This window comes from Poromitra crassiceps (assembly GCF_964638095.1).
Source record: "Poromitra crassiceps genome assembly, chromosome: 15".
Taxonomy (NCBI): domain Eukaryota; kingdom Metazoa; phylum Chordata; class Actinopteri; order Beryciformes; family Melamphaidae; genus Poromitra; species Poromitra crassiceps.
The window spans coordinates 12,007,626-12,029,383 of record NC_139634.1 but is presented as its reverse complement, the minus strand read 5'-3'; the positions used below and the strand labels follow the sequence as shown (position 1 = coordinate 12,029,383).

At 44.4% G+C, this 21,758-nt stretch overlaps 1 protein-coding gene across 1 annotated transcript; it reads right to left on the bottom strand.

Annotated features, from left to right (window-relative positions):
* Window positions 1-5,305: 5,305 nt before the first annotated feature.
* asb5a (ankyrin repeat and SOCS box containing 5a) lies at window positions 5,306-21,521 on the bottom strand (the record flags this gene model as incomplete). Its single annotated transcript, XM_083652408.1, has 7 exons — window positions 5,306-5,650; window positions 7,006-7,197; window positions 7,319-7,453; window positions 9,735-9,885; window positions 15,889-15,996; window positions 18,370-18,449; window positions 21,317-21,521. The coding sequence occupies 7 exons, from the start codon at window positions 21,519-21,521 to the stop codon at window positions 5,523-5,525; spliced, it is 999 nt and encodes a 332-aa protein (XP_083508534.1). The 3' UTR covers window positions 5,306-5,522.
* Window positions 21,522-21,758: the final 237 nt, after the last annotated feature.

Genomic DNA, 21,758 nt, shown 5'->3' with positions numbered 1-21,758 from the left:
TGGTCATGGGTTTGATACACTTTGTGTAATAAAACATCTAAAAGCAGAAATCTTATCAGATGGGGGACCCTGTGACAAATGTGGTTATGTGGTCTAATTTGTGTCATTTTAGGGGGCTTTAAAGTGAAAAGGTTTGACAACCACTGATATAGAGGATCCAGGATCTACCAAGGACTACAAACTACTCTGATAAGTTTGGTTTGGCTTTTTAAGAGCAGGTGACATTTATCATCTACTTTACTGTCTCATGTTGGAACATAACAAGACATTTACCAAGAAACAGGACAGGAAATAACTTTAGTCTTTGCACATCACAGTGACTGGTAATTAGCAAAATCCAGCGGCCAAATTTACTACCGTACTTTACAAGCCAAATCTCCGAATCATAAATCACATGATGGCTAATGGAGCGGCCAGCCTTATGAGCCACAGCATAGCTGGTGGTAATTTTTCACAAAGCCTAGACGCTGTATGCAGATGGAACTAACAGTCTGTAGATAGCACCGCTGAGACAATGGGATGTAGCCATGGATTCACAAATTGGTGTCGTCATTCTGAATAGCAGCTGAAGCACTCAGCAAAATGCAAACATGCTGAGAAAAGTCACTCATATATGTAATAAGGTGGCTATACAGGTCGTATTCCATTTTTCAAAGGTATGGCTACAATTGTGTGGATTTATATTCCAGAAAACACTGAGCAAATCATTTAGATTCTCAGCCTGCTGTCCCTGTAATTGCAAATGAGATGCAATGCTGCCACCTCCTGGTGTGAACAGATACAGCTCAAACATGAGTGCAAATGTGAGCGGCTCCATCATTTTGAGTCACATTGACCCCTCAAACCATTTTGAGTTACTGGACAGAAATAGTGACCAACATACAGAGTATGGAGAGAATTACCTTCTCTTTGAACCTACAGCTTGACAAGTACTGTAAGTACTGGGAGAAATGGATTGTGTTTACATGTACGAACTGAGTTGAATCCCCCACTAGTAAGTCTGTTTTGTTTTGTTTGTTTTTCTATTATGTTCTACTTGTGCTTTGTTTCATGAAAATTTACAAAAATAAAGTATAAAAAAAACAAAAAAAACATTTTGAGTTATACTATTGGAAAGAGGAAAATGCAAGCTTTCTGGTGATGTCAAAATTAGCGAAAGATCGAGTCAGATTATCTCTTGACAGTTTCCAAACTGTTTTCGAGAAAAAGGGCCTAAGTATGACAAAGTAAGCTAGTTCTGTAAGCTGGTTCTAGTCACCCTACATTTATGAGCCTCAAAACTATATTTAGCTTTCGAATTTCACAATAATCTTTACACAGAATGAAAGCAGAAGCTTTATTTTATTACAATGTGGTGAACCCCAAAAATCAGCAGGCAAACATCAATATTTTCCTCATAAAATCACGTTTCTACACAAACACGCCAGCGCGACATCAGACTCATTTTGATGAAACACATGACCAATGGTTGAGGCACTGAAACATGACCTACGCCATAATAACACATAGTAGTGTCACCCCTTCTTTTCAGAGCAAGTCATACTTCAACCTCACCATACAACAGCAGAGAACAAGTCCCTTCAGTCTCTGGGAGCATCTGGAAAACAGTATAGCTCCACTCCATAAAGATGGCAAGCAAGACTGGCAGACAATGGCAAATACAGTGTTAAGTGCAACCAGGCGCGGACTGCATAATCGGGCACATCGGGCAAATGCCCGGTGGCCTGGCCTGGCCTGAGAAAAAAAAAAAAAAAAATTGGTGCCCACAGTCAGGCCACTCACTGAACAGCAGGCCAGGCGCCGCCTACTGGTTTACTAGTGGTTTTATTACTTTATTCAGGGTTAAAGTGGGTGCATCTCATTGTAAAATTGGACTCTGCCCAAATTGGGCTTCAAACGGCCCAAATTGGGCTTCAAACGGCCCAAATCTGGCTTCAAACGACCCAAATTGGGCTTCAAACGGCCCAAATCTGGCTTCAAATGGCCCAAATTGGGCTTCAAACGGCCCAAATTGGGCTTCAAACGGCCCAAATTTTTCGCCGTCGCCCTTCGGACGCCGGCACGCGCATCGGCCTGGCATGCTTGGTATCTAATGCCCGGCCTGAATTATGATCCCAGTCCGCCCCTGAGTGCAACTGCATTTACAAGGAAAGTGTAACACAGAAGAGGCATCAATGGTCGAAGGAAAACATTACAATGACTCTTGTTACTACAATTGAATGCTTCTTTGTATCCTTGTCCTTTGGGTGTTCTTCAACATCAGGAGGTTTTCTTAAAAGACCCCCCAAGATACACACACGCACGCACGCAGGCACAGGCGTGCGTACATACACAACCTCATGTGTTAGGGCAGTATGCAGTATATCTAAGAATATGGGAGAAAGCATAACTTTATTCACTTTACGTAACCTTTTCCCCTCACACTAAAGTGATGTTTGTGGAAAATTTGAACATCAAGTTATTGAGTCATTACTTATCAAAGGGATTTGATGAGTAATGACTGAAGGGAGTTAGACCCACCTAGCAACACGATTCCACGAAAACAGTCTATAATTGAAATTGAAAGATTAACACTTGGCACTGAAAAATGTGCTGTTTGAAAGTGAGGCAGTATCACACCTGCTTGTGCACCTTACGAACACATTTGTAAATTGAACTGTAAAAATAAACAATGTAAATACCAACCAACTGTACAGGGAAGGAGGTCATATTCTATTCTTATGTTACTGCCCTGCTGCTCCCAATCAACCTCACCTCTGCTTGGTTAAAATGGTATAAACCTCCTGCACAGTGGATGGTCCCATCGGTGGCCTCCTTCATCAGGTGAAGCTTCTGCTTTTGCAAAAACTGGGGAATTACATTTTCAATAAATGGCCTCAAAATAGACTAAAAAATGTCTGCAAGTTGAAGGTGATGAGACACTATTATGGAAATCCACCACTGCCCGGTTCACTTCCGACCCCAGCTGGCTGAGGGAAAGTGTCCCAGACCCAGACAGAGATCTGCAGCATGCAGTAAAGTAGTGTATCAGCGTAAGAACTCTCATGGGTCTGGCGTTGAGACTAGCTTCTCGGCGACCACTCATGGTCTCCTCTGACTGCTAAGAACCCTGCTAGTCACTGCTGTGCTAGCAGTGGACAGACACTGCCTAAATGGCTTATTTTGGTATGCTGATGCAACATATGAACACCAGTGATATACTGAGAAGAAGGGAATCTCTTGCGCTTCAGCTCCCCCGCAGAGGGAGGACGGTGCTTCTCAGAACAGGAGGATAATCACAGAAAAGGAAGAATCTGGAGCACACGCGTCACTGCCCAGCAAGCAAAATTACGTCATGATAACGTTGTGATGACGCGTTCCAGTGACGTTCAGGACTAGGCCAGATCACAGGGTGATTTGGGGATGATTTAGACGTCTACGCGGGAACGTCAAGCTGACGTAGAAATATGACCGTTACCATGAATGGGCATGTTCAGTTATTCTGCTATGTACACAGTGTATATTCAGCAACTTTATACATAAAGCTATAATTGTGTCCAGATTAACAATTTTATGCTACATTTTCAAAAAATATAATACCACCCCGTGTGGGATTTGAACTCGGGATCTACAACTTACAGGCCGGCTATTCTACCGCTACGCTAACTATTTGCTGAAATATTCTGCTGTAGGTTGGAGTAATATAGCCTATTGTTTCAAAACATGGACCCCTTGTTATTTTTATACCAGTATAACATCCAGTCGGGACAGTTTTATTAAAAACGATAGCTAATTTAATTCAAAACTGAATCTGGAAGAATCATTGAGGGTCCCCTCAAAATTTACAAGTGTCACCAGCCTGTACGTTTGTTTGCCAATGCTCCTGCACACACAAACAGGCTATGAGACACGGATAATACATAGCCTACCGTACAGTATACGATAGGATTATGGTAGAAACTTGTTTTTTATTTAAAACGTTGGCGTCAAGTCTGACGGTCCCTAAGCACTTGCGCACCGCCCGCAGCACATAGAGACCAATGTTATTTGTCCAGCTCGGAGGATCATTTAGGTGAAAATGAGGTTGTAGCTCGTTGTCTACCTTACTAAGATGGGGAGGCGTCGTGTGTGCAGTACACGCTTCGTTTATGAGCTATTGATCCGGGAAGTGCGAATCTGTCAATATATTTCCAACTTTACCGAACTTTTGTGGATCGCACATGTAACAGTTTACAATCTAAGCAGAACCCCGAAACACATGCTACAGCATGCAACTCCCAACTCAAATATTTACGCCTTGCAGTGTATTTTCTCTTTCAAAACAATCTGGCAACACGATATGCAAGTGAGACAATTGCAGGAGCAGGATTCGCCCGCAATTCATCTCCTCGTAGTCCCACCTCCACGAATAAACAGTTTGTTAATCAGCAGATGTCCGCAACTGCTGATCACTCGGATTTTGGATAAAAAATAGCCCAGGCTGAGAAATACGTGATTGATTGCAGCCATTTAGTTATCCTCATGGATATTTCAGTGGTGAGTGAAATTAGTTGGATAGTGATACTTGGGCCAGATCTGACTCGTCATGATATGACTTGAGCTGGCCCCAATTGGGCTCTCTCGATTCGTCCGGGTCCGTCCGTGCTTGCTGGGTGGTGAGATGGTTTCTTTTTAATAGGCTAAGTGCACCAACGTTTCGACGCAACGCGTTGCGTCGAAACGTTGGTGCACTTAGCCTATTAAAAAGAAACCATCTCACCAGTGACCCGGGTACCAGTGATATACTGTATGTATTCTGGCCTTTCTCTGGGTGTGATGGGGGGGGGGGTTTCCATGTTTGTCTATATGCATATTGGAAAAACCATATTGGTTCCACCTCATTTTGGGTCAGGAAAGCCCCTGGAATTGCAATAGGTTTCAAAATGTTTATTAATCATCTACTGTATCAGTGTACAATTTAGAGTACATTAGGTATAAAACGTGAAACTCTGATAACTATTGATATCGTATACATTGTGCAATTATATCACATATTTTGATTTTGTGTAAGGTTTTCAAAGTGCATCACCCTCTGGTAGCTATTGTAACTGTGCAGGCATCATCTAAACATTGCAAAACTAAATCACTACGTGTGTGTTTATATATATATATATATATATATATATATATATATATATAAACACACACACACACACACACACACACACACACACACACACACACACACGTGTGTATATATATATATATATACATTCTTATTTTTTATTATTTATCCAGGGAAAGCTTACTAAGCAGCATCCATGGCCTTTTTCATCAGCGCCCTGCTTCACATCCATCCAGGTGCGCACATTTTCACAGCCACAGTTTGGTGCTGCCTGTCGGCCACTGAGCGGCCCCTCTGTGACTAATTCCAATGAGCCGCCTTTTGCTGCTGTACTGACGGCTAGCTAAAAATAAATGGAGGATGAGTTCGGGGTGCCATTCGACATTAAAGGCGTTCCTCTCTGAAAGTCCCCCGGCCCGCTCGGCAGACGTCGTGCTTGTCATCTGTACTGCAGGTAGTTCCTGAGCGCGTTGGGCAGGCGGAGGCAGGAGAGGAGGTGCAGCCTGTCACGCCCCACACAGCTCCTGATGCACTGCCGACACAGCTGGCTCAGCAGCCGCGGCGTCGCTGGCAGGAGCAGGAGAGAGGGGAACATTTGTATTATGTGCTCCCACGCTCCATTTATTGACTGCTCCCAAAACCAAAGCCTTGACTTATGGCTGCAATCACACAACAGCAGGTGCTTTTCATTGGTGTGAATCACAGTGCAAACATTGACTGTGTTTAGCGCTACATCATTACATACAAGATACTGCCTCAAAGAAGAATGTCTATACCTTTACAGTGATGTAGGATAGGGATGCACAATATATCGGCAATCATATCGGTATCGGCCGATGTTAGTCATTTTTTTACATATCGGTATCGGTCCGATGTTGCAATGTTAATATCGGTTATCGGTATCAGCCAAATTCTTCACATTGAGATGAAATAATGCAGTAAATCTATGATTTATGGGCTTTTACAAATGTTTTTGAAATAAAGAAATGTATAACTTTTTCAAATTCAGTGTTTACATGTGTTTTTCAGTATGTACAAAATTTTATTATCATAGAAATGTGTTTTTATACAGATCACATCGACATCGGTAAATATCGGTTATCGGCCATAACAGCAATCTTAATATCGGTTATCGGCATCGGCCAAAATTTTCATATCGGTGCATCCCTAGATACAACAATCATGTAGTAGGTTATAAAGACCCTTCTACCTGCAGTGCTATTTATCCATCTATATTGTTTTGTGTTAGTTGCCTGAGTTTTGGAGATGTATATATAAAATATAACTATTTTCTTTTGACCAAAATACTCCCACTAGCTGCTGCTGCCCTAGCTGCTCCTATGCAGTCTCATGTAGGAACTAGCTAGCAGCTAGCGGGTGTAGTTCGGTCAAAAGGAAATAGTTCCTACATGAACCTGCTCATAAAAAGGTCTGTGGATTATCTTGAGTAACCGGGTCATGATTTCTGGAAAGAGACATTGCTGTTGTTGAGTTTATCAAATGTATTCTTTTGGCGCTTTGAGCACTACAAGCCGAGTGCCATCCAGTTCCATTGTATTGGAGAGAAGGCAGAAACTCTGCGGCAGATATCTCCAAAACTCAGGCAAATAGCACAAAACAGTATAGATGAATAAATAGTACCACCACAGGTGATTTTAGGGTGAGCTGTCCCTTTAAGATAATTATTTAATATCTGTTGGTGCAGACATTTGCTTTGCATCTCAAAATCTAGCAAGCTAGCACGCAGTAGCACACACACACACACACACACACACACACACACACACACACACACACACACACACACACACACACACACACACACACACACACACACACACACACACACAGTTAAAACAAGTGCAAAGGCCCATTAGCATGCAAAACACAAGTTACAGGTGAGCCTGTACCTGTACATGTACCTTCATAGAGTAGGAGGAAGCCCTCTGTGAGACTGCTGGCTGGAGCCACCTCTACTGGCCTCTGAAGCTCCAGGTTCCTGGCGTTAATGTCTGCACCAAAGTCCAGCAGCAGCTTGACCACGGCTGTGCAGTCTCCCTGTGCAGCTGCGTGTAAGGGAGACTCCAGGGATTTGCCTTTCTGTACATTTGCCCCTGTGTGCAGCACAGCTTGGTGTTACTCACGATGTACTCCTGGTTAGCACGCTGTGGCTAGCTGTGTTCGTTGTCTCCATCTAGGGATCATTACTGTATCATCATGATTAAAGATCCTCACCTTCCCTCAGGAGTTTCCTGGCACACTCCAGCTCTTGGCAGACGCAGGCCGTATAGAGCGCTGTGCCCAGGTGAGGAATGTCCATGTCCACATCGGCCCCCCAGGTCACCAGAGCCTCCACACACCCGCTATGACCTGGAAGTAATGGAGGATGAAGACAGTTGTCATTGTATGGCAGAGTGTTAATTAACACATTGACTGCCAGCCGTTTTTTTCTTGCTGTAGGTAGCTTCTGCCAAGCCGTTTTTTGAGGATTGTGGCTCATTTTACAAGAGCTGAGGATTATTTTCTGCTTGGAGTTTGTGAACATACAATATCTCAAAAGTACTAATAGAATGTGTACTTTCTCTGTCTAAAAGAGTTAGTTTGTAGAGTTAGTAGTTATGTAAGCATTAGCAGTTGAATACAGCATGGTTTTAGCGTCAGAAAAAATATTCAGAGATAAACGGCTTTTTGTGAAATTCGATAGAACTGTCACTTTAACCATTCATTTTTGGCTCTCTCTCTCTCTCTCCCTCCCCCTCTCGCTCTCTCTCTCTCTCTCTCTCTCTCCCTTCCCCTCGCTCTCCCTCCCTCTCTCTCTCTCTCTCTCTCTCTCTCCCTCCCTCTCGCTCTCCCTCCCTCTCTCTCTCTCTCCCTCCCTCTCGGGAGGGAGACGCACTAGGTTTAATCCTAGTGAGAGGGGGAGAGAGAGAGAGAGAGAGAGAGAGAGGGAGGGAGGGAGAGAGAGAGAGCGAGAGAGAGGGAGAGAGCGAGAGGGAGAGTTGCTTCAACTCCTCCCTCTTCTTGGCTGCAGCGGCCGTCACAGTCTCAGTGCTTTGCTGCTGTCCTGTGCCTGTCTGCACGGCCGCTGTTTGAGGAAGTCGGCATGGACTCGCTCGCTTCTTGGAGTTTTGGTTGAGAGAAGCTTTTGCGATTCTGGTCATATTTATGCTGCGTGTTTCAAAGTGTGTTCCAACTGTAATCTATTATGTAAATTTGCAATCCCGCATCGCCAGCAATCAGCGCGAAAAAGAAAGCGTTTTCCCCCATCCATTTTCATGAGAATGGCTGGGGTGAGAATGGCGTGACAAGTTAAAAAAAATGCTTTCCTTCCTCTAGTCAGGAGAGCACTGTTGCCACTTAGTGGGTCGGTGGAATGGGTTGTAAACGTTCGGTGGCTCCAATAATTATATAAGAGATGTAAAAGGGTTAGATGCACATCCCACGGTCAAAAAAAAAAAAATCATTTTTTTGACGACTCTACTCGTCGTTGGCAGTGAACAGCTGGATTGTGTTTGACGACTCAACTCGTTCTTGGCAATTAACGTGTTAACTCAACTACGGGCAATCGGAGAGTGCAGACCTCTGCCAAGGCCAATAGTCCATTCTGCTATGATATGCAAATTCCGTGAGTCGGATCAGAACCGCTCCAAACTGTAATTGGTTTCTTCCTTGGCCTACTGTATGCTACACCAGTGGTTCTCAACCTTTTTACACCAAGTACCACCTGAGAAATTAGTTGGCTCTCCAAGTACCACTATATGACCGATGTTAAAATACAGTCTATTCAGCTGCACAGTTTACGCAGGAGGCGCATTTATTCCTAATAACATTATTTATTGTTAACTTTTGTCAGCCACAGGCACAATGTACAAAGGGTAGCACTAGAACTAGCAAACTCTTCCACACAATTCTCATACAATGCACCTCAGTAAATGAGAACATAACCGTATCATTCTCACACAGCAAGTGAGAAAATTTAGAACTTTATATCAGAGCGAAAAAATTAGCTGCTTAGAGTTTAAAGATAAATAAATTGAATAAGAAGTAATTTGTACTTCACAGAGTTAACATACAGTGTACATCTTCACAAGTAATTGATACGGGCAACAACAACTGTATGGAAGGGCGTCGGCCGCCGCACCTGTATAAATAGAGAACATACGTGGCACAGGTAACGTTATATCAGTAAATGTACTTCAAACTCTCTCTCTCTCTCTGGAGGGTGCTTCATGGCGCCCTGGCGACCAATAGGTTTCTAGCCCGGGTTACTCCAGGGGTCGGCAGCGAATGTCCTTTCTGTGATGCCAATGAAACTGTTGTACATGTTTTTCATGGATGCCGCCGTTTGGTACATGTTTTTTATGAATTCTCTAACTTTGAAACTTTAGACGGTCGCTGTAGCGCCACCATTAGGACTATTGGCACCAACTTTCTCATCAACAAAGTTTGGCATGGGACTGGACCTATGTGCAAAGTTTGGTTTATTTTCATGCATGGGAAGTCCAACTTCCCGGGAGAATAATAATAATAATAATAACAATAATCGCAAATACAATAAGTGGCCCTGCCGCCTCGCTGGCCTGGCCACTAATCATTGCAGGTATCAGTGGATGCATTTTGCTATGGTACACATTATGTTGTGGAAATATACCTTTGCTGGTAGCTTGATGGATGGGTGAGGGGTGGTATACCAGGGTCTGGGGTTTGGCTCCATTTTCCAAAAGGACCTCTGTGCATGCCACACTGCCCACTGTGCAGGCGTTGAACAGGGGAGTGAACCCATCGATAGTAACGGCATTGACCTGAAGAACACACACACATTTTTATTCTTTTTTTAGCCTGTGTTTAACCAGGCAAGTTGACTAAAGCCATTTCTAAACATGCAGTGAATTCCTGAACATATCCAGACATTACACAGACGGCCTGCATGTTTAGCAGCAAATGTCTGTTGTGAGAACAAATGTCTGTTATGAGCGCGCTCCCGCGAACACGGACTTTACCCACCCAAGCCCCAAGTGCAAAGTCTGTGTCTAGTTTAGCAGCTCCCGGCTCATTTCCAGAGCGTGGAGTGAGCAGGCGGCTGGGGGTGAGAGGGAAAGCCAGCGAGACAAGATGATTATAGCCTAGACTAGGCTAGAAACAGCTCCCAAATAGACTAGATTATTATAGCCTAGACTAGGCTAGAAACAGCTCCCAAATAGTTATTTTTTTAAGTGATTTGGTCCTTAGAGACCTGAGTCTCTCCAGCCTTATAACAGAGATCATGTCTGTCAACTACAATTGGAAAGAGGGTGAAGAGGGGTTTTTCCATTCCTTCAGAATGAGTTTTTTGGCAACAGTTGTCCCCAGTGTCAGAGACTGCTGTACAGCTGTAGGGAAGTCCAGAGATGTCTCCGAGCAGCCGAAGATGGTGAGTTCTGCCTCCGGCTGAAGGGTTATTTTGTAGGCCTTAGAGTACCAGTCAAATATTTTTGCCCAGAATCCCGTCAGTGAAGGGCAGAACCAGAAAGCATGAGACAGAGTGCCCTCTGACATCTGACACCTGTCACACAGTGGTGAGACAGAGGGGAAGATCTTGTGCAACCTTTGCAGGGATGAGGTTAGGCGCGCTTCCACCCAAGACAGCCCAGCAGGCTGGTCCGGTGCTCCCAGAGAATGGGCAAGTATAAACTTGAAAAAAACGTTAGGTCCAAAAACCAAAGTAGGCCACTGGAGCGCACGGATCCATTTATAAAAGTATTTTATTCAAAAACTAACGTTTCCACGCCATGCGTCTTCATCAGAGTTATACAGAACAATGAGCATTTTTTCCATATATATCACCTCCTTCCAATCAGGGCCAATCCAGCCCAGGCTGGAGAGGGAGGGAGGTGAGAACAAGTGTAATTGACAAAAATGATAACTCATTTACAAGATATATTACACAGGAACCAAAACACCTCTTCAATAGAGACAGTTTACATCAGTGATATGTAAATAAATCACAGTAGGCTAATAATAATAAAAACCCCATAAACGCCTTCCATCAGCAAAGTAAAGTTTGATTATAGGGATGGGAGAGGAATAGGGAGTGATGGGAGGGACCAATATGTGCAGGAGGGCGGGGTTTCCACCTTTTATTGAGTACCTCTGCACCTCATCTTGTGCAACCTGTTGGTTAATCAGATATTGACATTCAGACATTGATATTGATATTGATTGATATTGGCGTGACAGTGGGAGTTTCCGCATCTGGCTGGCCCTGTCCTGAACTGGGCCCAGGCTTTTTCTTCAGCCATGCTGGGATTCTATCCCGTAGCACAGCAGGGAGTCTATCCTGCACATCAGGCATACATTTCAGCACTGCAAGCCCAACAGCAACAATCACCAGAAGCAGTACAATCGGCACAATTACAGCAGCAGTAGTCTTGCTTGCCAGACTCTCTACAGCAGCAGCAGCACCCCTGTTAGGTGGAGCTGGCCAGAATGGATTGTCATGGGGTTCACTCTCTTTGGCTCCAAGCCGGTTCTTCATTTGGCAGGAGATATTTTGGACCTCCTGCCATCTGTCATCATTGGTTATCTCCTTCAGCTGCATTGACTCTTCCCAGGCTCCACCATTCTTCCTCCAGCTATAGATGACTGGTCCAGCATTTGTGATGTCTCCATCACACCTCAGAGTGCACTTGGTCGAGGAAGAAGAACAAGATGGTGGCATACGTGACACCGAGGGCTTTGGGACTTCGACTAACCAGAATGGATTGTCATGGGGTTCACTCTCTTTGGCACCAAGTGGGTTCTTCATTTGGCAGGAGATATTTTGGACCTTCTGCCATGTGTCATCATTGGATATCTCCTTCAGCTGCATTGACTCTTCCAAGGCTCCACCATCCTTCCTCCAGCTATAGATGACTGGTCCAGCATTTGTGATGTCTCCATCACACCTCAGAGTGCACTTGGTCGAGGAAGAAGAACAAGATGGTGGCATACGTGACACCGAGGGTTTTGGGACTTCGACTAACCAGAATGGATTGTCATGGGCTTCACTCTCTTTGGCACCAAGTGGGTTCTTCATTTGGCAGGAGATATTTTGGACCTTCTGCCATGTGTCATCATTGGATATCTCCTTCAGCTGCATTGACTCTTCCCAGGCTCCACCATCCTTCCTCCAGCTATAGATGACTGGTCCAGCATTTGTGATGTCTCCATCACACCTCAGAGTGCACTTGGTCGAGGAAGAAGAACAAGATGGTGGCATACGTGACACCGAGGGCTTTGGGACTTCGACTAACCAGAATGGATTGTCATGGGGTTCACTCTCTTTGGCACCAAGTGGGTTCTTCATTTGGCAGGAGATATTTTGGACCTTCTGCCATGTGTCATCATTGGATATCTCCTTCAGCTGCATTGACTCTTCCCAGGCTCCACCATCCTTCCTCCAGCTATAGATGACTGGTCCAGCATTTGTGATGTCTCCATCACACCTCAGAGTGCACTTGGTCGAGGAAGAAGAACAAGATGGTGGCATACGTGACACCGAGGGCTTTGGGACTTCGACTAACCAGAATGGATTGTCATGGGGTTCACTCTCTTTGGCACCAAATGGGTTCTTCATTTGGCAGGAGATATTTTGGACCTTCTGCCATCTGTCATCATTGGTTATCTCCTTCAGCTGCATTGACTCTTCCCAGGCTCCACCATCCTTCCTCCAGCTATAGATGACTGGTCCAGCATTTGTGATGTCTCCATCACACCTCAGAGTGCACTTGGTCGAGGAAGAAGAACAAGATGGTGGCATACGTGACACCGAGGGCTTTGGGACTTCGACTAACCAGAATGGATTGTCATGGGCTTCACTCTCTTTGGCACCAAGTGGGTTCTTCATTTGGCAGGAGATATTTTGGACTTTCTGCCATGTGTCATCATTGGTTATCTCCTTCAGCTGCATTGACTCTTCCCAGGCTCCACCATCCTTCCTCCAGCTATAGATGACTGGTCCAGCATTTGTGATGTCTCCATCACACCTCAGAGTGCACTTGGTCGAGGAAGAAGAACAAGATGGTGGCATACGTGACACCGAGGGCTTTGGGACTTCGACTAACCAGAATGGATTGTCATGGGCTTCACTCTCTTTGGCACCAAGTGGGTTCTTCATTTGGCAGGAGATATTTTGGACTTTCTGCCATGTGTCATCATTGGTTATCTCCTTCAGCTGCATTGACTCTTCCCAGGCTCCGCCATCCTTCCTCCAGCTATAGATGACTGGTCCAGCATTTGTGATGTCTCCATCACACCTCAGAGTGCACTTGGTCGAGCAAGAACAACAAGATGGTGGCATACGTGACACCGAGGGCTTTGGGACTTCGACTAACCAGAATGGATTGTCATGGGCTTCACTCTCTTTGGCACCAAGTGGGTTCTTCATTTGGCAGGAGATATTTTGGACTTTCTGCCATGTGTCATCATTGGTTATCTCCTTCAGCTGCATTGACTCTTCCCAGGCTCCATCATCCTTCCTCCAGCTATAGATGACTGGTCCAGCATGTGTGATGTCTCCATCACACCTCAGAGTGCAATTAGGAGAGGAGGGAGAACAAGGCACAGACACCAAGGGCTTTGGGACTTGGCTCACCACATTAATCTTATATGTCTTGCTCTGGAGTCTGTTGTTGAGTTCCACAGAATACTTTCCACCATCTTTTTCAGTCAAACGTTTGATAACCAAACGTCCAGTCGATACATTCAGTTCTGTGCGGCCTTTAAATCCTGCATAGTATTCCACAGGCTCACTGATACTCTGGATCCATTCTGCCACCAAATTTACCCCGTGTTTCCACAGGATGCTGGTTAGGGGTTTGGAAACATCAGACGTGTCTGGCGTCAAGTCAAGTGATCCTTCCAATTCAAAGTATGTTTGCTCCTCTTGGGCTAACATTACCATGGAGACCAACAGCAAGAGTGTCAAGAAGCAGAGACACACACATCTGCCCATTTCCACTGATAAGCCTAAAACAAACGGCTTCCTGTAGCAGCGTTGCCAGCTGGGAAATGTTGAATAATATTAGGGCATACCTCGTCTTCTATTTAAAATATGTTAGTCCTAGCATCTATGTGTTAGTCCTAGCATCTATGACATCACCGATGATGTCACCAGTGCAGTGATTATGACATCACTCCTGATGTCATGAGATATTCGTGGCTCTGATGATGTCACATCACCGCTGGGAATGTCCTTCTTTGCTGCTTATTGTTAGCCTGGCTCCAGACCTTCGAGGCCACGCCCACTCCACAGTTGTGAATTTGGCTTTCTGTGCAGATAAATGCCTTTTCTCCGGTTGAAAATCCAATGACGGGCACTGATTGGCTAACGCTGTTGTTGTCAGTCAGTCTTAACCTCGCGTCACCAGGCTCTTCTCGCGAGAAAGAGCCTGGCTCCCGCCCACAATTGATTTTGTCACCCTACCTGGTTCCGGCCTAGAGCCCGCCCTAGACCGGATGGGCAGTGTTTCTAGCTCGTCAACTTTCACGTTAACTTGACAATTTGACCCAAGTATCAGAACGGCAAACAACAAAACAAAAGATGGACGTACCGAACGAAGTTTTTGAAGAAGTTCTTTTAGAAACATTGCGGATTCACAATCTCACATCTTTTAAGCCAATACAGAAGCTTTGAATCAGACAATTAATCGAGGCAAGAGACGTCAAGCTAACGGCAACAAAGACGTTTTTTGGCGCACTGCCTTCCGGTGTTCATTCTGGTTCCGTGGTTTACGCCCCATGACAAAAAGCGGGATGAAAGGTGCCCAGACTAGTCAGTCTTGCCTGTGAGAGATCGCTGCCTGCTGGAGCTTTATCTGTCTGGGCGGGGAGTGACGTTACAGCGGCCACGGTAAGTGAAGGCCTGCTCGGCCACCCGCCCAAGGAAATGTCCCGGTGCAGCCTGGCCTAGCGGAGCTGTTGATAGCTAGGGGGATGTTGATAGATCTTGCCTCTAGCTTGCTTGTTATGTCCAAGTCACGTTTTTCGTCAATGGTCAAATTCGTTTTGATAATCCTTTGCTCGTTGATATAATTGTTTTACAACTGCCAAATTTAGTAGCCAAAGTAGAGATGCCTGCTGCGTCTGTTTATGTTATGCATGACTACTACTAGTGCAGTGCTCTCTAGTGATTGGTTTAGGGAAGCCCGAAGCCCGCCCCCCTCATAGAAATGCTCTGAGCGCAATCTCTTCTGAATATCAGGCTAGCTTATTGTAACATCACAGATGTCATCCTATCGATTATGTCACTCAGCGTTGTGTCATTGCTGTGACATCATCACTCTCCATTGTGATGTCATCGCTGTCAATGTCAATCGCCATGTGACATCGTCACTCCTCATTGTGATGTCATACATCTTCTTTGGTGTTTAACGGAGGTTGGCATCGAAATTGTTGCATTACCGCCAACTACTGGATTCTAAATGGACTGAACTAAATTGAACTACAATAAAATAAAATAAAATACCCGCCCACTTCCCATTCTACTACAAGTCTACAGGTGTGCCTAAACCAGGATGCACCCGCTTCTAAAATGCAATTGACTTTAGGGGTGGTTAACTTCACGAGCTGGTAACTGTGTCACAGCTAGCACTCAGGAATGGCTACCATACCAAAATATCATCTACAGACAATGTATCTGATCAAAAACTATAAGCAGGTTTTGCCACTTCGAGTGACACCAACAAGTGACATTTTGAGGTCTGGCCCATGGACTAAGAGAGTTGGAAAATGATGTGCATATCTGATATATCTGCAAAGAAATCCAATATGGTGCATCCTTGACTTACATTCGCTCCTGCATCAATGAGAACTCTGGTGCAGGTGACATGGTTTCCCAGGCAGGCCTCATGGAGCGGGGTCACATGGTCTATGGTCAGAACATTGACATGGTGGCCCTAGAGACAGAAACAAAACAGACGTCACAAGTCGTGTTTCCATTACCCTCATAAATGCGCGAAATCTAAATATCGCAATAGAAATTGGGTAATGGAAACACGTAAATTTCGAAAAACCTCCCAAATATCGCAAAACGTTTTTGCGCTCTCATGAGGTGGTTTTTCAGACGTGTCGATATAGCAGTTTATCGCAAAAGTGTAATGGAAACAGTTTTTTCGCATTAGCACGTCATGTGACCCATTCTGCTTTGGAAAAGCAGCGAAAAATGAGGAAGAAACGGTTCGATAAGCCGTGGCAAAACCTCCGCAGCAATGGAAAACTTTGAAGCAACGCTAGCAGAAAGACGAGTGTTATGCAAAATAAATATAAAATAGATAATGTTTAATGGCAGAAATCGGTCCATGGTGACAGGCTGCCTGTGTGCGTGCATTTGGCACAGCGCGAGATGGGGATGAAAAGCAAGCACACACCGGTGCGGTGCGTGCTCCTGACTGAAGTGAATACAGTGACTGTGAGTAATACATTACACACGTTTCAGGTGCAGTGTTATAATTATAATAGCTACACAACATTGTGATTATTGACCAAATCAGCCTTTTCCCCCCTCCATCTCTAAATCGGACCAGTTGTAGGCTATTAGGCTATTAGGCTTTTTTCCTCTGCCTGTCGCGCTCACTGCATTCACCGCAGCCAGCAACATTTTGCGACTCATTTTATTTTGAATTGATAATCAGGCTCGTTTATATGTGTTGTAACTTCATGTTGTGATTTGCATTGACCATTGGTTGGATTTGAGCATGCAGGGGACGGGATATGGGGCAGATCCACTGTGGCAGGCAGCTGCTGGTAGGCTAATGGGAATTGGGAATTGCGTTCAGGTGTGCGCTCCGTCAGACCAAACAAAACTTCAATGGAAACGCCTACAAGTCGCAATTGTACATTGTCGAAGTTGTAGAAATATCGCAATTATTTTGCGAAAAACTGCAATGGAAACACAGCTACAGATACTGTAGGTCTGATGTTTAGAGGAGCATGCAGTCATCAATACATCACTGTTTACAGCGACTTGGTTCTGGCCTGGGATGCCAGAATTTAGTGTCGAGACCTTCTGGCGGTGCCGCATGTCTAATTCAGTGAAACGTGTGTGATTAGCCATATGATAACCCCAGTGACAAACCTGCGTTCACACAAACCCCCTTATCTCTAGCATGTTAGTTTTCTTGGCCGAGGGATAATGACCTCATGAGACCCTGTGTGTTGGTAGTACACTGTAAATGTGTCACAGATGAGGCGATGGACATGATAACCCTTACAAAGGGATAGTGTCCACCTGTAAAAAGAGGTTCACAGATGAAGTGATGGACATGATAACCCTCACAAAGAGATAGTGTTCACCTGTAAAAAGAGGTTCACAGATGAGGTGATGGACATGATGACCCTCACAAAGAGATGGTGTCCACCTGTAAAAAGAGGTTCACAGATGAGGTGATGGACATGATAACCCTCACAAAGGGACAGTGTTCACCTGTAAAAAGAGGTTCACAGATGAGGTGATGGACATGATGACCCTCACAAAGAGATAGTGTTCACCTGTAAAAAGAGGTTCACAGATGAGGTGATGGACATGATAACCCTCACAAAGAGATAGTGTTCACCTGTAAAAAGAGGTTCACAGATGAGGTGATGGACATGATAACCCTCACAAAGAGATGGTGTCCACCTGTAAAAAGAGGTTCACAGATGAGGTGATGGACATGATAACCCTCACAAAGGGACAGTGTTCACCTGTAAAAAGAGGTTCACAGATGAGGTGATGGACATGATGACCCTCACAAAGAGATAGTGTTCACCTGTAAAAAGAGGTTCACAGATGAGGTGATGGACATGATGACCCTCACAAAGAGATAGTGTTCACCTGTAAAAAGAGGTTCACAGATGAGGTGATGGACATGATAACCCTCACAAAGAGATAGTGTTCACCTGTAAAAAGAGGTTCACAGATGAGGTGATGGACATGATAACCCTCACAAAGAGATAGTGTTCACCTGTAAAAAGAGGTTCACACAGATGAGGTGATGGACATGATAACCCTCACAAAGAGATGGTGTCCACCTGTAAAAAGAGGTTCACAGATGAAGTGATGGACATGATAACCCTCACAAAGGGACAGTGTTCACCTGTAAAAAGAGGTTCACAGATGAGGTGATGGACATGATAACCCTCACAAAGAGATGGTGTCCACCTGTAAAAAGAGGTTCACAGATGAGGTGATGGACATGATGACCCTCACAAAGAGATAGTGTTCACCTGTAAAAATAGGTTCACAGATGAGGTGATGGACATGATGACCCTCACAAAGAGATAGTGTTCACCTGTAAAAGGAGGTTCTTCAGGGCCAGGAGACGGCCCTGACACGCCGCGTCATGGAGGGGCGAACGGTCCGCCCAGGAGCCTGCAGTGGAAACAACATTTTAGCACTTCTTTTGACATTGACATGATTTTAGCCATTTAGCTGATGAGCTTATCCACTGCAGCTTGCAATGCATGCAACAGAGCTTGTCAATACAAGTAGATAATGCTATAAGCCTTATAGTATCCTTATAGTATAAGGATGCTCATACGGGGTCTGTGAATCCAAATGTCGTTCGACCCGTTCAAGTCTCATGAGAGTTACAGCGTCCACATGAACACCACCAATCACCATTTATTCTCGGCCGTGCAGCGGCTTGTTCGTCCTGCTGTTCCTCTCTCTCTCTCCTTGTCCGCTCTTCAATTTCGGCCAACTCTTCGCTTCAAGCGTATACTCTGGCTCAAATCGATAAGGGCGGCCATCGTATTCAAAGTCATCATCCATATCCTTGAAATCAGACAAATATTCTGCCATTTTTCACAAAATCTGGTTGTGAACAAGACAATAGTCGCGGGGGAATGGCTCCTGTGCGCAGGTAACTTCAGAGCAGCCGGTGTGGAAACTCTCACGAGACTTGAACGGGACGAACGAGATTTGGATTCATAGAACCCCGTATGAGGAGACCAGAACAGCCCGGAGGGGTACAAACAGCCTCACGGATCATATAATGAGGATATGGACCGCGGCATGACAGAAAAAGTGTTATTTACAGAGGGCATGCAGCTTGCCCCGTTTGCGACCGTTATACCCTGTTTGAGGACACTACTCTGAGCTAAATATCTTCTATGGGCATCCGAATGAAACCAAAGTTATTTGGGTGAATAAAACATCATATTTTAAGCTGGAAATAAGGTCTGGAGTGTAAAAAACTGAATTCTCCTTTAAGCTGGCTTCCCACCCGCAGACGGGGCCAATTGTGCCTGTATGAACGCCCGACCAAGCCGGACGCAACACGGGGGCTCGAACCTGCAACGCTCATGGTAAGCAGGGAATCTACCGCTGCACTACCTACTGTACCCAGGTGCAAAACAATTTTTTTTTAACTGAGAATTGGTGGAGAATGTCGATTGCAGAATGAGTCTAAAATAGTTATAACAAATACTTAAGTTATAACAGATAGCTAAAATTACATGTTTAACTGTTAACTTGATCATAATGCCAAACTGATCATAATAGAAAATAGTGATCACTACCAGTGCACCAGTGAAAACTTGTTTTGCACCTGGGTGCAAAACAACATGATTGTTGTGTCGCATGTTTTACCTCATTGGTTTACCCCTCATCCTCATCTACTTGTGTGTTTAGCATATTCACATGTGAAATGCATGCAAATAGATAAGTATTTTGCAAATTGTATTGTTGATCTGTTGTAGCTTGTTTAGGCTTTCAGATGGGTGAAGTTGACCACTTTTTAATTGTCCTGATGCCGTAGACTCCACCCATTTGACACTCCAAACAGGTCAAAACAAACGTCACACATTTGTTACTGCCAGCTGAGAGATAAGGTGTAATTATTAAATGTTATTACTTTTGTCATAAATCTCACAAGGCACACCTGAGTCAATGTCCATAATGACGGCAGACGCGTTCCACACAGCAGCATTATCATTTTCCACCATTTTTAGTCATACAGTAGAATTTATGGCTAATCATCGACCTCATATACTTTCTATTAAACGCATGCCATTTCATCCATGCAGACCCCTTTCCTTAATAATGACGGACATTAATTTGAAGTAGGAGTATAAAAGACTCAGCGAGAGACATCAAACAGATTTCTCAGAAGAAGGAAGACCATATCTACAGGAGCGTGACTAAGACCCAGAACCCGGCTAATTAGTATTCCATGGAGTGACTCCACTGTGAATGAACCGTTCCAGTGAATGATAGCTACAGATTATGTCGTCATGTCTCTCTCTCTCCCCGTCTTCAAACCGCCTGGCCCAGAGAATGTGAAGTGTGGTTTTGGTTGTATGCTGTCTGTCTGTCTGTCTGTATATGTGTGTGTGTGTGTGGGGGGGGGGGGGGACTGCATAGCTCAGAATGGAAACTAGGGCAGGATGGGGGTGGGAGTTGGCGGGGGGGTGTAGATGCCATGACCCTGTTCTATTAATACATAAGAGAAATAAAAGCGTCAGCCTACTGTGTCTTGCTTAATGTTGCATTTACAGCCAGGATTTATAAGCAGCTATTAGGTTAATTAAAGAAAACTAAGGAGTACAATTATTATCGTTCAAATTTCTGCTCATCTGGATCCAATGTGAATGCCATTAATGACCTATACTCACGGGATAATGATGATACATTATTTATAGCTAGTTTGTTTACACTGGGCATGGGAGGGGTGTGTACTAGGGCTGGGCGATATGGACAAAGTCAAATATTGCAATATTGTTGACCAAATACCTCTTATCGATATTGCGACAATATTGTAAGGATGCCTATTGTTGCTTTCACAAAAATATTTACACAATGAGATTTTTTATTTATAAATAATCATCAGTAATGTTAATATAATGACTGATGGGTAAAGGCAAATAATAGAACAGCTAGAACAGTCTGGTAAGTTCAGAAAATGACATCACTTTACTGTACTGCAGCCTTTAAAAAAGACAACACATATGCCATATCACAATATTATGATATCCAAAATCTGACGATATCCTATTTCATGATATCGATATATATTTCCTATTTTTATGTGGCTTCATGATGGACCTACATGAGGTCAGACACACTCAACTGCATTATTTGTAGTGACTGTCCACTGAAATAACACATATTATAGCACATAATATACAGTATTGCTACCAAGGCGAATGTCCATAATGATGCAATGTATAGCAAGGGAGAAGCAACTGTGAGGAGTAATAACACAGCAGCTCAGCACGGTCTGTCACACTACTCACTGTGTTGTTGACCGTAATCATAGAACTCTGCTGATATCCTGGCAGCCTCTTTTCGGTTCCCACGGATAACGTAGAAGTATGTCAGCAAGTTGAGGGATATCTTGACAAAGAGCTTGAAGCAGAACAGCGCCAAGATGCTGAGGTAAACATTGCACAACTTGGCCGCAAAGGGCTTGTTGGTGAGTTCCTCTGTTGGGTCTGACATTTCCCCGCAGGCAGCAGTTTAACAGAAGAAGGCCTTTGGTTGTGCTGAAGAAGACCGGATCAGATCACTGCAAAAGCACTCTTAGCCTAGCTGCTTTTTCCACTACTGACTGACTGGCTGGCTGCTCCCCACAAACAGCTGCTACTACTGTGTGCCTGCGAGAAACTACTGCACATAATTTGACAATGTGGAATGTACACAGACAGACAGACAGACAGACACACACACCCACAGACA